General features: G+C 43.6%; 3 protein-coding genes across 5 annotated transcripts; all 3 read right to left on the bottom strand.

The window, feature by feature from the left end:
* Positions 1 to 662: 662 nt before the first annotated feature.
* On the bottom strand, positions 663 to 4,993 carry LOC123105096 (probable WRKY transcription factor 58). Its single transcript, XM_044527086.1, has 4 exons — positions 4,567 to 4,993; positions 3,518 to 4,137; positions 3,267 to 3,410; positions 663 to 1,192 (listed from the first exon to the last, which is right to left on the bottom strand). The coding sequence occupies exons 1-4, from the start codon at positions 4,813 to 4,815 to the stop codon at positions 931 to 933; spliced, it is 1,275 nt and encodes a 424-aa protein (XP_044383021.1). The 5' UTR covers positions 4,816 to 4,993; the 3' UTR covers positions 663 to 930.
* A 1,379-nt stretch (positions 4,994 to 6,372) lies between these two features.
* On the bottom strand, positions 6,373 to 8,678 carry LOC123105095 (uncharacterized). 3 transcript variants are annotated; one of them, XM_044527085.1, is made up of 7 exons: positions 8,372 to 8,678; positions 8,188 to 8,282; positions 7,911 to 8,031; positions 7,709 to 7,827; positions 7,434 to 7,623; positions 7,194 to 7,340; positions 6,373 to 6,820 (listed from the first exon to the last, which is right to left on the bottom strand). In XM_044527085.1, the coding sequence occupies exons 1-7, from the start codon at positions 8,612 to 8,614 to the stop codon at positions 6,530 to 6,532; spliced, it is 1,206 nt and encodes a 401-aa protein (XP_044383020.1). In that variant the 5' UTR covers positions 8,615 to 8,678; the 3' UTR covers positions 6,373 to 6,529. The 3 variants fall into 3 exon arrangements, with proteins under 3 accessions (XP_044383020.1, XP_044383018.1, XP_044383019.1); XM_044527083.1 differs by having other exon boundaries at positions 8,141 to 8,282; positions 8,368 to 8,662; XM_044527084.1 differs by having other exon boundaries at positions 8,188 to 8,298; positions 8,352 to 8,660.
* A 191-nt stretch (positions 8,679 to 8,869) lies between these two features.
* On the bottom strand, positions 8,870 to 14,802 carry LOC123105097 (mitotic checkpoint protein BUB3.3). The gene is made up of 9 exons (XM_044527087.1): positions 14,333 to 14,802; positions 13,926 to 14,056; positions 12,334 to 12,416; positions 11,725 to 11,979; positions 11,423 to 11,495; positions 10,936 to 11,016; positions 10,778 to 10,856; positions 9,808 to 9,908; positions 8,870 to 9,206 (listed from the first exon to the last, which is right to left on the bottom strand). The coding sequence occupies exons 1-9, from the start codon at positions 14,426 to 14,428 to the stop codon at positions 9,137 to 9,139; spliced, it is 969 nt and encodes a 322-aa protein (XP_044383022.1). The 5' UTR covers positions 14,429 to 14,802; the 3' UTR covers positions 8,870 to 9,136.
* Positions 14,803 to 15,229: the final 427 nt, after the last annotated feature.

The following is a 15,229-nucleotide window of genomic DNA, read 5'->3' as shown; positions in this document are numbered from 1 at the left end:
AACACGAGTAATATTCCATGGCCTTCTCTTCCTATCTTCTCTCTTTCTCCTCATGTGCTTCTTTTCATGATAGCATTCACGACTACAGACAAGTTTGCCGCCGCGCGTCCAGACGGGGTCCCTCCCGGGCATGTGGGATTTCGGGTCTACAAAGCGCCCACCGGATGGCTTGCGTAATGCGCTTCCTGTTGGGTCTCCTTCGACGTGAACTGCGGTGTATCAGCCCCGATGTCAAGGGTACACGGTGATGTGTTCTCTGCGAACATTACCAAATCAAAAACTTTGCAAGGCTGGTATTCTACATTGCTCATTCTACATATTACCACGTGAAACCTTCATGATGGTGCATATAGTGCTTATGTAGGATAGTTGCAAACTAAGCAAGCCATTTTTGGTACACCTACCCAAGTGCAACAAAAATGAAGCAGAACACAACATCATTGTAGCTATAAGAGAATTTCTCGGGTGTGTTCGGCCATCAGAAATAATCATTAATAAGACATAATTTATTATGTCCATAGTTTCTATGCATAGGAATAGGATGTTGAATTATACCAGTTGTAGTAATCCAAGGAAAATGGACAAGAAAGAATCAAAGAACCATTGTGAGCAAATTGACCATTCGAACAAAAGATAGATGCTTGAATAACTTGCATATTGTCTTTCTGCAACAGTGAGGATAACCATTTTTTATTCAAAACCTCAGTGGAACAAACAAATGTATATCTCATACAATACAAATTAAGCCATGAAAAGCCACCAACATATGTGTCCAAAAAGGATAGGTCAATTCCTCTAAAACAAATGTTGTCTAATTAATCACAATAAACAACAATTAGCCAGCAGAAAAACCTGCCCCAAAGAATTGATAGTGCACCTCTATTATTCACACGAAGGAAAACCCACACTCGAAATCCATTAAAAAAGGTGTTAATCCCGATTCTCCTCTTTTAGCTGATGAATGCCACTTGGCTGGTGCAATGTGTTGCCAGACGGGTTCACTATGGATGGCACGGTATCAGAGGAGGAGCCGCCGCCTGCCCCGGCGGCGGCGGCGACTCCAGCTCCCCTGCCCGGTGGGTCATGGTTGTGCCGCCCGGTGTATGTCGTCAGGACGCACCTAGGGTCAGTGGATGCCCTCTCGATCTGCTTGCGCACATTGCAATTCTCGGCGGTGCACTTGTAGTAGCTCCTGCATGGATTTAAACAATTCAGAGGATGCAAAATGGGCACTTAAGTCTTGAACCACTAGTTTGTAATGTCATTGTAGGTGATCAAAGTTGTCCTGCTGGATAAATAACGTAGGTATTCCAAATCATGAATCATGTATCCAAGTCACAAACCTCGTTAAAACGGACCTTTCAGGACTATCTTTTGAACAAACCTTTCAGAACTATTAGCACGCCCACATGGGTTAGTGACCAAGGAATGATATCACATGGCACATTTGATTTTCACACAATCCCCTAAGGTTTTGGATTTTCATAATTTTATTGTCGTTCCAAACCAACACGTGCTGCCAAGACTAAGACAATGTACAATAAGGTGACATGAGAGTGTGAGAGGGGGGGGGGGAGGCAAAAACGTGAATGGTTAGACCAATTTACTAGATGACATCTCTTAGTCACACGATTTTCTAACAAAAAATTACTCATTATATAATTTTAGGATGTGTGCAAATATTAATTGCTACAGATGACATCAGGAGATATCCCATTGTGTAGCATGTTTTCATTGTCATCTCTACGTGAGAATTCTATCTTTTCAACACTGTGCATGACGTGTGCCAAGGTGGTGATTATTTCTTTAAAGGACAACCCTCACTTATAATTTGACGAGTTTTGGCGCCAATTTAAAAATTTCCTAAAAAACATCAACCATTTTAGGGTGAGTTTCAGAAAAGCCTATGAACAACATTCATTTTCATAGGAATTTGAAAAGGAAAAAGACCACCTCAACAGTCCCTTCAATTTGACGAGTTATTAAAACTTCTTCAAATCCTAGCTAATTGCCCGTGCGTTGCAACGGAAGCATACATATTTTAGTGGTTCACATCAATTGTATCTCACATATGCTTCCACCCACTATATCCGCCTCCTCAATCCAATCCTACCACATATGTCAGTTACTCGTCCTGCCACAATCCCACTTCCATTGCCACCGACACACAAACATTGGATTTTAAACACACAATTGTGTAGTTGTGTATATGTGAAGATTTCAAGAAGGAAAAAAAACATATGTAAGAGGTCGTCCATATCCATCTAGCCTCTACACGACATTAGGACGAAAGGAAAATTGAAGACATAGGAACTTAATCTTGGTCTAGCAAAATCAAAATTGGAGAAACACATGAGCTCACAAATGGACCTAAAGATATGGAAACAACTCATAATGAATAACAATATTAAGAAAATCGGTAGTTAAATGCTCGGATAACCATTTTTTAAGTATATTTTATCAATGTTTATATTTTATAACATCCTTCTTAAGATCTAGCCTTTGCATAGAACATTCGCGTTCTCACAACATTGATGGACCGCTAGGGCTTGGACGCACTCGTAATAAGATTTAGTACTATCAACTAGTATTCAGTAATGGATTAGGCAGGACACTTGTCTGGATATTTTAATTTCATGTACTACATTTACATATTACTGAAGGAAGACGATGTAACATCAGACAAGTAAAATTGAAATAAAAATCAGTGGGAGTACTATGTTTCCAATTTTCCAAACGGAAAAAGGATTAGCTTTCTTATTAGTGAAGGAAGGAGATGTGACGTCGGTCAAATAACATTATAAATAAATCAGTGAGAGAGGGTGAAAAATGATGGGAGATGTGATATCTTGCAGAAAAAAATGGAAATAAAGTAGTGGGGTACTACGTTTCCAATTTGCCAAACAAAAACGATTAGTTTTCATACTAATGAAGGAAGAAGATGTGATGTCAGGTTAATAAAATTAATGTAAATCAGTGGAAGGGGCTATGAATTGAGGAGAGGGGAGTGGAAGCGATACAAGGGAACGGACTTACCAACTCCCCTTTAATAGTAGATAGAGATAGAGATGTTGATCCAGAATTATTGTTTTTTGTTCCAAAAGTCTCCAGGATAACCCCTCTAAACCATGGACTATAGCTCCGCGGACTAGATGCATGGTTGAATAGCAGATTGTGTCTGCAGGTACTCAGTTCATCGTGCGTGCAACTAGTGTGGCATAATTGACTAGCATTTCTGATTATTAATTGATGTTAATATATAGTACCTCGGACGGGGGTTGCCCTTGACCACTTTCTGGCCGTACTTGCGCCACCGGTAGCCGTCGTCCAGCAGATCGACCTCGCTCGGCGTCTGCAGTATGATCTTGTGCTTCCTCACCACCCTCTGCCCCGCCGGACCACCTGCGCCACTGATCAACACAAACATACCGGCGACTCGGCCGTTAAGTTTCATTGACCGAAGACCAGAACTCCAACGAGAACGTGCATGCATGTAGATGTAGTGCAGCCCACCCACCTGCCAATGTCAATGCCCTCCTCGCCGTCATCCTCGTCGTCGCTCAGCTCGTCGTCCTGATGAGCGCCGACGGCGCTGCTGGGGGCGGCGGCGTCCTCCGCTCCGCTGCGCCGGGGCTCGGGGGGCCGCGGGTGGGTGTGCCGGCCCTTGTAGGTGATCTCCTTGATGCAGCCGTCGAAGGAGCGCTCCACGATCTTCTTGACGGGGCAGGCGTCCCGGGTGCACTTGTAGTAGCTCCGCGGCGACTCGGCGTCCTTGAGCTGCTTCTGCCCGTACTTGCGCCAGTTGTAGCCGCCCTTGGCCGGCTGCTCGATGGGGGGCGCCGGCGCCGCGTGCGGGCCGCCTAGCGCCGCCGCGCGCAGCAGCTGCATGTGCATCTGCTGCTCGTGGTGGTGCGACTGCGGGTACGCCGGCGTTTGGTGGACCGTGAAGTTGCGGGGCAGCAGGGAGGAGGAGGGCGACGGCGCCATTGCCCGCGGAGGCCATTGCGGCGGCAGATCGGCCTGGAAGTAGGACGACGACGACGACGACGGGTAGGGGTGGAGGTTGGCGGCGAGGGGTGCCACGAAGGATGCAGCCGTCTGGTGCTGCTGGTAGGACGACGTCGGCACGTAGTTCGCCTGCATGAAGTGAAAAGAGTGCAGTTTTATCTCCGTGTGTTCTTCACATTTGAGGCTGCAAATCTAAATCTTATGCAAGTAGGATGACTACTGTATGATCATTATAGCTAGATAAGAAAAAGGACCTGAGATTGATCTTTTATTTGCACTAAGATTATCATTCATTCTATGGAGCTAGTAATCCATGGCATGTATGGAACCCTCGATCAAAGACTGGCAACAGTATCAAGAGTCTATATGAAGGCACAAAAAACAGCAGGATAAAACAAAAACCATATCATGGGGGATTCCTATTTCTAGAAATCAGCATCGAGAAGAAGGTTTCTTCTAGCTATATAGCAGCACACAAAACCCTCTCCATTTCATTGACTTGCACCGGCGAGACCAACACCAGATTAATAGAGAAGCCAGCAGACGATCTTTGCTTACCATGGAGAAGTGAGGAGTGAGATTGATGGTCGGCGGGGCCACGTCGTCGACCCCCCACGCCTGCTGTGCCGGCAGCGACTGCTGGGGGTTGACGCCGGAGCCAAGAAGCGACATGTAGGACGATCCAGGATCGTAGTCGTTCCCGAACGCCGGGCCGCCGCCACCGCCTCCGCCGTCGAAGACCCGCTCCTGATGGCCCGACGAGTAAGGCGGCTGCTGGCGCATGCCGTCGCCTCGCCGATCGGCCATTGCCTGTTGCCGCTTCTCGGCACAGGAGGGGGGGAGAGAAGACTGTGCAACGGGCAACGACAGGGACGCGCCCGCCGACCAAACCAGATAGAAATAGAGAGGGTCGGGAAGGCTATGCTGGAGGAGTGCCGTGAGCCAAGGGTGGCGGCAGCACACAGAGCCTTCTGAGATCAGAAGAACTTGTCCGATCATAGTACTACTACGTCGCAGCTAGTGATTTGGTGGTAATGGTATATAAAAAAGTCGCGAATTTGGCTTAATTGGTCTACGCACAGTAGGTTTCAAAACGGATTTGTCTGCGTGCCTGTGTACAACCGGGCGTCATTATTCGATAATCCGAGATTTGGGATGCTGAATGTGGGGGAGCATGACCGCGCGCAACGTGGACCAAATGTTCCAGTTGTCTGCAAGTGTGGCCAGTTGAGCGAATGCATCGAGCTGAAAGGATATATTTTTCTACTATTATTATCTTTTGTATAGGGCCTATGAAAAATGCGGTTTTGTACTACTAACAAACTTCTGCGTATTATATCGCGCTTGTCTCAAGTTTTTTTTAAGAGAAACTAAAAGCATTTCCGGCCTCTTTCGAACTGTTGCCAACGTGTTGTGATTTTACACCCAATTATGGCCAGATTATTAATTAATATAAACGTCTCTATGACATCCAGTCCAGCAGCTTTCTCCAGCTCGATCGGTGCCAAATGGGCGCTTTTAACGCGTCTGCTGCTGCGATTGGCGGCCAAACAAGACTTGCGCTCAATCTATTTGTTTAAATAATCCACAAGATTTCTACAGTTTTTAATCGCCTTCTGGCTGTCAATCCCCTGTTCGTCATCATAATTGAAAAATAAAAACATAATGGAAGTAGTAGTGCTAAACCAGACCAAATATTCCTGGATTTCTGTCACGGGGAGATAAGCTTTGCAGTAGCGACATTATGGTGTTCAGTTTTGAGACAGAATTCAAGCTCCTTATACAAATCCACCGTTCATGAGGCATTAGCTTCTAGTACCTCTGTTTGGAAACATATCACGCTTAGAAATTGTGCGGGCAAACTTCCCTAGCATTACGACATATATACAAATATATTTTGTTTGGTAGGTGCAAGTAGTATAATTATATTTCACATGTAATAAATCATTTTCAAAATATAAGACTGTTAAAATGTTACAAACATCTACATTAAAATGACAACAATGTAATAAATCATCTCAGAAGGCACTTGTCAAAGGCATCATTTGTTTACAAACGACGTGGAGCTTCTAGACCTGTTTTCAAATGATCCACTCCATTCCTTGACCACACTTTTTTACTCCCAATATTTGGAACAAAGATGAGAGGAACGTACCATCACGTTCATTACCAGTTCAGATGCAGATCACAGTCCAGTAGCTAGCAAAACCAATTTCTATCCGAAGATGGCATGTGAAAGTGCAAGGACAAATATGCAAATATAAAGGTTAGCGTGTATTTATATGCCAAATAACAATTAGAAACCAGTTGGTTTATGAATGCAAATAAAAGATTTAGCCAAACAAGAAAGAAACACCAGCTCGATACTTTTCAAAAAAAATTTACCATAGAAACAATATATATATATATTCATCTATAGTGTATTGAACAATGTACAACAGCACTAGCCAGTGAGATTACTTGAAAGCTCACAGAATTGGTGCATTACATTTTGTACAAAGAATAGCTCTGACTCACTGACTCATACTTTGGTCTCTATGAAGTAGGTCGACGACACAGCCAGACCAGCCGAGTCGAAGGTCCGCACGAGCCGCTGCCTCTTTCCTGGCGATTCCATCCAACAAAACTCCAAATTAAAAGGATCTAACTGCTCAATGCACTTGCTGATGTCTGATGGATATCCCATGTACATCCCTCCAGGTAGCAAAGTAATCTCATATCCTCCATCAAACTGAAGCAAGTTGTTATTCGCTACTCCTGTCCAGTGGATCGTTGTTGTCGTGCTAGTTCCGGTTTTCGTTGATATATTATCCTATGAAGATAAGAAACCATTGATACAAAAGTCTTCGAACAAATTTAAACATATATAAAGTCTTTGAAGAAAATGTAGTAATACTTAAGAAAACATTTCTTCTGCAGTACCATTTGACATTGAATAAAAAAATACTACATAACATTAGTGTCGTCTAACCCAGAAATTATTTTAGTGCTTATGAAACACACTGTTATGTAAAATAAAGAATGAACACAAGGATGTTGATGTCCGCATGGATAAAGATAAGCCACCAATCCACGCACGACATGCAACTCTTGAAATGCATTAGCTACAAGTTCAGCCATAGTTATTTAGATCCATTTTTCTAAAACATTTGTTGGAATTACCTCTACCATAGACTAAAATATACCTGAATCAGCTGACCATTGTTGTCCATTTCAAGAAGGACAACCGTATCAGCCTCATCGAGTGTTGCTCCATACACCCCACTCCTCTTTGTCACAGAATGGCCCTCCCACCTTCCAAGCAGGGCATTTATCCTATCGTTGCTGGGAATCTGGTGACAAAGGATAAAAGGTATATCTTAGCATATGACCCTGACGTAAGTTCATCGATACGAAGATTACAACACTTGACCATGAGAACTCACCTCAGGATCATTACTTGAAGAGTCGGCGAGTGGTAATACGGTGCCTTGATTTTCATGAAAAACAATAAGTGTATCGAGCACCCCCTTAGGGTCCATTATGTGGAAAGCTCTTACCCGGCCATTGCCATCAAGAGAGTAAATACAATTCTCACAGACAATAGATGGTTTACGAGAAGGAAGCTTCAAGTTTCTGTTGAAGTCAAAACAGATACATCTTATGATAAGGGCATCATAATGCAGGTAAACACCTAAGACAATGGATAATATATGTTTACTTGGGGGACTCTTCACCAGTATCATCATCTCCGAGCACACCGGCTCGAAGGACAGTCTCCAGCATTCCAGCGGTCTGATATCTCAACGCAAATGCCTTCTGGTCAGGGAAGAACCCAATCTGTGCACTAAACAATATATCTCGTTAAAAATGCTCGGAACCAAAAAAAAGTAAAAACATAATAACCAAGAACTTCAGTCCACCTGCTGATATTTGTCTACAGTGAACATGTTGGTCTCTTTGATTTTGTACTCCGCCCACTCCGGTTCAGGATCCTCCTCGTCTGCAAATGTTATCCCGGACGATGCCTGCTTGATATACAGCCTGCAAGACACAATTGCAGATACATCATTCAGAGAACAAGGTCCTGGGATAACATTTGCATGAGGCTTGGATGGTCAAAATGCTTGCAGAAATCAGCTTAGAACTTGACTTGACTGAAGATGCAGACAAGTGAACATAGTAACACCGAAGCATTACGATTGCATGAGGCTGATGAGGTCGCCCTCTCCGTAGGTGCTGGCGGACAGGCGCGTGCTGATCTCCTGCTGCACCCTCCCGTGCGCATCGAATTGCTGCACACAGACAATGCTTAAGCGAAGCAGGGACCCGGAAGCAGGGAGGCTTTGGGGATTATAAAGGGCGGAGGGCGGCGCGTACGTACGTAGAAGACGCCGTTCCACTTGCCGACGTTGAGGTCGAAGAAGCTGCAGAGGTTGTCGATGCTCATGGCCTCGTCCTCGTCCACCTCCGGCGCGCCCGTGACCGCCGCCCGGGCGCAGAGCCGGCCGCGCCGGAGCTGGGGGAGGCGGTGGTGGGCCGGCACGGCGGCGCAGGGGCGTCGGTTGCCCCGTGGATGCGGAACCGCGGAGGCGGCCAGACGGAGGCCCACGAGGGTTTCCGCCATGGCCAGCGGAGTGAAGCGGGAGGAGAGGGGTGTTGGTGTTTTTGCGTTCAGCTGCTCTCTGAACCTTATCGATTCTGACCCTCGCCGTTGGTGAAGACGTATTGCAAGTGGAATACGTATTCGCCATGGCAAAGCGCGTTTTCACGTTTCCTACTTCTAACATATGCAGTTTCTACTTTCTAGCAGAAAAAGAAATAAAAATACAACGTTGCACCTGCAGGATCAAGCTCCACTCTACACTTACGTCTGAAAAAATATCACAACTCTACACAACTGCATATAAATTACTATAAAATACTACAATCGTTGCTCCAGTCAAGGCAAGGCACACCAGATGTATAGCAATCAAAAGATGGCATGAATGCCTAAACATACATACAACAAAACACAACACAACATATGATGGCATGAGTGCTACTCTGCCCGGCTCAATAATGTTAGGGGGGAGGCTACAGTCGCAGGCTTGATTAGTTGTACAAGAAGTAGGCTGGACCGGTCTGGGTAAGAAGAGAGCTTCTACTCTCAGGGAGACTTTTTCCTTTTGGAATCCCGCATCGTTTCGATAAATATCTGGTGCCCCTCCACCTCCAACCTGACCAACAGAAACAGAACATACAAGGGTGTTAACTGGTTACCAAAAACGGACTAGCACATGCTTTCTTATCTTATAGAAACGAAAAGAGACGCGAGGATGAAACGCCAATGACCATATAGTGCTACAATAGACAAATGCCAAATTCGAGATAGAAGCGCAGCAGACAACAAACCCAAGGCAGATGCCAATCATAGGTCCACAATGATCAGTGTGCAGAACACCCAGGCTAAGACTAGGGCAACTATGCAGCCAAAATCAAGAGAGGGTATTTTGTCGACGAGGTAGCAAGAAAGAACTATGTTTAGCAAAAAGTTCCAGGCTGCCAACAAGCTCAATAATGATGAGGAAACATTTTCTGTAGGGCCTAGTCGACATATGTACACGGCACAACTTGGAAGTGCAGACATATCTAGTCGATGCTAATCTCATTGGCACAGTCATTTTTCATGCATAACTGAATATAGGTGAAGGCACGTGAATATGTCAATTATTTTTAGCAGCAGTGTCTCAATGGTAGTTGTGCTTCACAAATTCAAGATGAATAGAATGTTACTAATGATAAAGCAATAAGAGGATTTGTGATTTAGTAACCACTCACACTCTGTCTGCTCCTTGATGAGTATAGTTTGAAGCAACAGCCAAGAGTTGGCCACTATGGTTATACGCCATCGACGCCACACTGCCCGAAAAGCTAGGAAACTGCACGGGTAAAATGATTATACTTTCAAGTTACAAACCGAAGAACAAAAAAGGAAGCACAGTACGTGACAGTAAAAATACAATTGAAAATAAAACTATCACAGGCAGGGCCCAAAAGTTTGCTTTTATGTTTAGTTGTTCATGGCAGCATCAATCATGTAATGCGTGCAATCTTAAGTCCATATATTTAGCAAGTGTTCAGTACTTAAGAAACCTTGTGAAGAAACTAAGAATAATATTGATCGACCAGATGTTTCTTCAAAATACTGCCTCCGTTCGGAATTACTTGTCGCGGAAATGGATGAATCTAGAACTAAAATGTCTAGATACATCCATATTCGAGACAAGTAATTCCGAACAGAGGGAGTATAACAGAAACAGCCCACTTCTTTCGGTTTGCAGAATATTGCGTTCTTCTAATAGTAGTTTTGTATATTTGTGTCACATATGTCCAATGTGTATGTAACATGTGAAATAGTCTTTTTACAGCGGTTTCTCAGAAAAAATTATACTAAAGGCCTGTTCGGAATTCCACCAGCTCCACGAAATTCCAGGAGCTGTGGAGCCAGGAAATAGCTGCTCTGCAGTTTTCAACTGCAACTCCACCAACTCCGGGAGTGGAGTTGTGGAGTGGAGGTGCTCCGAACAGGGCCTAACAGGAATGGTACTCCTACCATGATGCTCATATTTCCAGTCTATTCACAACAGTTCTTAGCTAATAGATAAAGTTTAGCAGGAGGACCTTGGGTAAGACGCCACTCTCAAGTGATGTGACACGTTTAGTGAATTTTCCACCCCATGTAACTACTTCCTTTTTAGGTCAAACAGTCTATAATCAAGATGTAATTTTTAGAAGAACCAGATATTACCTCAAGCAGCTTCTTTTTTTTAAAAGCATCCCAGGCAATGGCATATCCTTCATTATCTCCAGTAACAAAAGTTTGCTTGCTGCCAACCAGAGCATACAAATTTAATTTCACTTTGAGAAGAATTGTAGTAGGAAAATGTACAAAATTACAAGACTTACGATGGATGAACTGCTATACTATTTACGGGAACTAAACTGGATGTTCCATCTTTTGATCTTGGATGACATCGAAATGTATATCTGCAAAAGCACAAATATCTCAAGAAGTTACATGGGTAATTGGCACTTCAGGTGCATCTACTTTGTTCTAGGCTTAGATTAGTCCCTCTACTTTAAAAATGCCAACTATGTTCCACAGTCGGCCCTCCGGTGAATGAATATAAGATGGACAGGAAACTGAAACATATGAGCAACTTATCTACTTTAGATAGAGGTTACACATGACATAATCAGCAATTTTGGCATATATTGTTACTCATGTTGATTTCGACTTTATTGCATTTTACATATATGCATAATAGATACTTCCATTAGTAACAAGTGCAGCAATATAAGAAAGAAACCTAAAATGTCAATCACGGTTGTACATCATCCCAATGCAAATAAACCGAACAAAAATGAGCAGAAAGGAAGTACCAAAACTAACCCCATGTCATTGTCTACTTTATGGTCAAAATACTTCAACGCAACAGTTCCATCCATATATCCAGCCGCGTAACCTAATAAAAGTGTATCCAGCCATCAGTCAGAAATCAAGATATCTGTAATTAAAAAACAGCTACTTTAGATCAACAAATAACACTTATTCAAGTCATTAAGCATTCAATAAAATATGTATGTATGTATGTATGTATGTATGTATATACTAGACTCCACCATCGTCCCTTCCATGATTCTGCTTCAAACATAATAACTAGCAGTTCCTAAAGAAACATGAAATATCCATACCATTCCACTCTGCAGAAGCACAAAGACACCGTATATGATGCTTCAAGGGGGAATCTTTTGCCTTAATCGGCCCTGTTAAATTCCTCATGTCATACCAGTAAACATCACTCTCAACTGTGACTAATATATACATGCCACAGACTGAAAGTGATACCACCACTGAATCTAACATGAAAGTGTGGTTAGGGTTTACACTTCTTGTGTGTGTATCCCAGAAAAGTAACTTCTTGTCAAGGCTAGAAGTTACCAGTTGACCTGAAAATAATGTAAAAGGTACTATTAGTAAACGCAAGCTCCAATGTGAGAAGTAAATATATTAAGAAGCAACTTTGACTGTTTTGAACAATGAAAAAATCAGTACATAGATATTTCGTATTAGTCAGTAATGTCATAGTTTACAACTAAAAAACTATGAGGCTAAACCATCAGTCCACCACCATCCCAGTGGTACTGTTTGAATTGGGCATTAAAAAGCTTAGGTTCATAGTATAATTTCCTATTCAGTAAATGAGGATACGATACACCCTGTTTTATTAAGGCATCTAATGCTCCAGGAAAAACACCCAAAAAATCAGAGAGGAGATCATTAAAAATGGCAATGCAACTTACCAGTAATCTGGGAGAACTCAGTGCTGACAACCACATCGTCATGCAGACCCACTGTATCTTGAGCCCCTGAATTCAAGTCATACCTGGGAATATTCTCATCAGCATAAATACTAATGCATATAAAATAGAGAAGGCCAGGATTGAGACATTATTTTTTAGTGCAAAATGTAAAACAGCAGTGACGGGGACACACCAAACTTTCCTACTTCAGTTCTGATGTATATTCAATAGTGTTAATGCAGTGAAATTGTACTCCCTCCGTTCCGAATTACTTGTCGCAGAAATGGATGTATCTAGATGTATTTTAGTTCTAGATACATCCATTTCTGCGACGAGTAATTTGGAACGGAGGGAGTAAAAACCAAGGCAATTTATCTGTTTGGGCTTGTTGGCTTGTAAAGTTTTACTTCTGAATTTCATGTAAGGGATGTGTGTTGGAGTTGAAAAGAAAATTGGTGGAGGAAGGGCTGAGGGCTGATGAAACTAGTCATAAATCCATGCATCTGCTTCATCTGCACGGGCTAGTTTTTCAAGGACAAACAAACAGTAAAGAAATGGTGTGCTTACAATGTGACATATAATTGCACATAGGAATGTGAAATGTAGGGAAAACATGTTACTAATACGTTTTCAAAATATTACTCTTCAAAACTAGAAAGAGATGAATCAAAAATAAAAAAGAAAAACAGTTATCATAAGTTACAGTTGATCCAGTATAGGTGTGGTATTGTTTGTTTTCTCGCTTAATGTCGAAAGTTCTGAATCTATTTATAAGGCCAGATGGAAAAAAAGGTACACATAAATAGATATACTGGAGATAGGGAAGTCATTGCTTCATGTTCTGAACATTACATTTATACACATATAACAGAAATAACTCAACCGGGATTCATTAAATCTAACATGTCGATAAATTGGATCTTCTTTTCCCATAAGGGGCGCTTTATTACTTAAAATGTTTAAGTATTACACCGGCCTCTGAAATTGGATCTTCTAATGGCCTCCATCGCCACTATTTGATCTACACTCTGTCTTTTCTATATGCAGTTGGCATGCAGCATTAAATTTCAACTTTCTTCTGCCCAATACTACCTAAAACAGATAGCTAAAAGCAAAACACATAAAAGTGACTCAAACAAACCGTATTATCAGAATTTCACCCATAAAGCCAAGCAGCTGATATAGATGGGGTTACATTTGTTTTGTCTGACATTTTTCATTTCCATTGTATACTTCAATTTATCTGCTGAAATAAAGTACATAGATATGTAACTGAAATTATTCTAATTTCAGAGTTTACCTTAAATAATTACAAAGGTAAATAAGACAATTCCTACTGCCATGCTCTGAACGAATTCTACCAGGCTTTATGAAGTGTGAAATGTCGATACAAATAGATCTTCTAGTTGAATGGGTCAGATTTTATTTCTAGTTTTGTCCCTTAGAATTAATATGGTGCCTCAAAGGGGGCTGTAATCAGAACAGAGGACAGTGCCCCTACATTTGGAAAAGAAGAACGCTACAAGCATTATGTTTCTGTCATGCTTAAGCACATGGATTTCGTGAAGTGTTGCAACTAATTGTGTTGATACCTTATTACAGATCCATCCGAACCGCCTGCGAAGGCCGCAGACTCATCTTTGAAACAGCAGTCCAGAAGTGCTGCCTCAGAATTCGCCTCCAGCCGGAGAATGGATTTGTCTGCATCGTACAGCCGCATCCCCTGCAGAACAAAATTCCGCACGAAACCCTGTCAGGAATCTCCTCCTCAAAGATAAAGTGCCCTAATTTCATCTCAAATAAATGCATCAAATTCGGAAGCCAGGATGAGCTAAATTGGGCAAGAGTTACAGCGAATCTTCCCCAAAAATGTTCGAGAAAACACACACCTGGCTAATTGCGCCGCCCTCGAATCTAAACAAACCACATGTAGAAGCATGCTACTACCACCAAGAGACGGCGAAGCCAAAAAAGATAAGGAGGGGGAGAGAGATCTCACCGAGTCCCAGGAGGAGACTATGAGGTTGTTAGAGGACGGCGCGAATCGAACCCTGGAGACGGCGCCGGCGCCAGCCGCCAGCCCTCGCCTCGCCATCGCGCGGTCTCAGAAAGTAGGAGCGAGGGTTTGGGAGTTTTGAGTTCTCCCGGCGCGCTCCTGGGAAGATGGCAGCGCCGCCGCTTCTTGCCGCTACCTTCCCCCGAACAGCTGGCTGCGGCGTCCCACAGCGATGGAAGAGACGGCGGGCGCAGGCGGGCGCGCGGAGGAGTTGCGCCGAGCCGGAGCGCTGCCGTCGGCCGCGGCGTCCCCCGGAGTGGCGGGGAAGGAGACGGAGCAGGCGGAGGTTGGCTTGCCTCCAGAGGGTGCGGCGGCGGTTGGGGATGAACGGGATGCGCGACGGCGGGCGCGTCGGGTGAATTGAATTTGGGTCGACCTGGGCGCGGGATGGCTTGTGTTTCTTTTCTCGTTCTTGAAAATTTGCTCATTCGCCACAAGGGTAAGGTGGTATTTTCATATGCATAGCCAACTGTATTCTCCATACATTGGTTAATTCCACACCTAAAAACTTACTGCAGTTGGAAAGAACTTGATGTAGTCGTAGGCTCGTAGCTAATACTCTATTAGCTAATGTTTGCCTATTTTCCCAAAGTAACGAGTCTTCCAAATTGGAGATACCAGAAAAACGGCTCATGTCACCTGTGCCACCCATGTCTGGCGGCATGGGGAAAACCCTAACCGCCGTTGTCAGTAGGCCTCCCCCTTCCCCCACTCGCCGCCGTTCGAGGGCCCACACGGCAAAGTTGTGCTGACTTGGGAGGTGGCGGCACGGCAGTAAGAGCATCTCCAGCCATTGACCTCTCAGGGGGCGCATAAAATCGCCTCCTCGAGGCGAGTCGG

Source organism: Triticum aestivum, chromosome 5A, assembly GCF_018294505.1.
Source record: "Triticum aestivum cultivar Chinese Spring chromosome 5A, IWGSC CS RefSeq v2.1, whole genome shotgun sequence".
Lineage (NCBI taxonomy): Eukaryota > Viridiplantae > Streptophyta > Magnoliopsida > Poales > Poaceae > Triticum > Triticum aestivum.
This window is presented reverse-complemented; position numbering and strand designations above follow the sequence as displayed.

Coding starts and splice junctions, on each gene's coding strand:
- LOC123105097 (XM_044527087.1), bottom strand. CDS start 14,428: ATGGCGAGGCGAGGGCTGGCGGCTGGCGCCGGCGCCGTCTCCAGGGTT. Junction 11,980..12,333: donor TGAGTTCTCCCAGATTACTG/GTAAGTTGCATT, acceptor CATTATTTTCAG/GTCAACTGGTAACTTCTAGC. Junction 9,909..10,777: donor AAAAAAAGAAGCTGCTTGAG/GTAATATCTGGT, acceptor TTACCCGTGCAG/TTTCCTAGCTTTTCGGGCAG.
- LOC123105095 (XM_044527083.1), bottom strand. CDS start 8,614: ATGGCGGAAACCCTCGTGGGCCTCCGTCTGGCCGCCTCCGCGGTTCCG. Junction 7,828..7,910: donor CTGTAGACAAATATCAGCAG/GTGGACTGAAGT, acceptor TTTAGTGCACAG/ATTGGGTTCTTCCCTGACCA. Junction 6,821..7,193: donor ACAATGGTCAGCTGATTCAG/GTATATTTTAGT, acceptor TTATCTTCATAG/GATAATATATCAACGAAAAC.
- LOC123105096 (XM_044527086.1), bottom strand. CDS start 4,815: ATGGCCGATCGGCGAGGCGACGGCATGCGCCAGCAGCCGCCTTACTCG. Junction 4,138..4,566: donor TCACTCCTCACTTCTCCATG/GTAAGCAAAGAT, acceptor CACTTCATGCAG/GCGAACTACGTGCCGACGTC. Junction 3,411..3,517: donor GAGGGCATTGACATTGGCAG/GTGGGTGGGCTG, acceptor TGTGTTGATCAG/TGGCGCAGGTGGTCCGGCGG.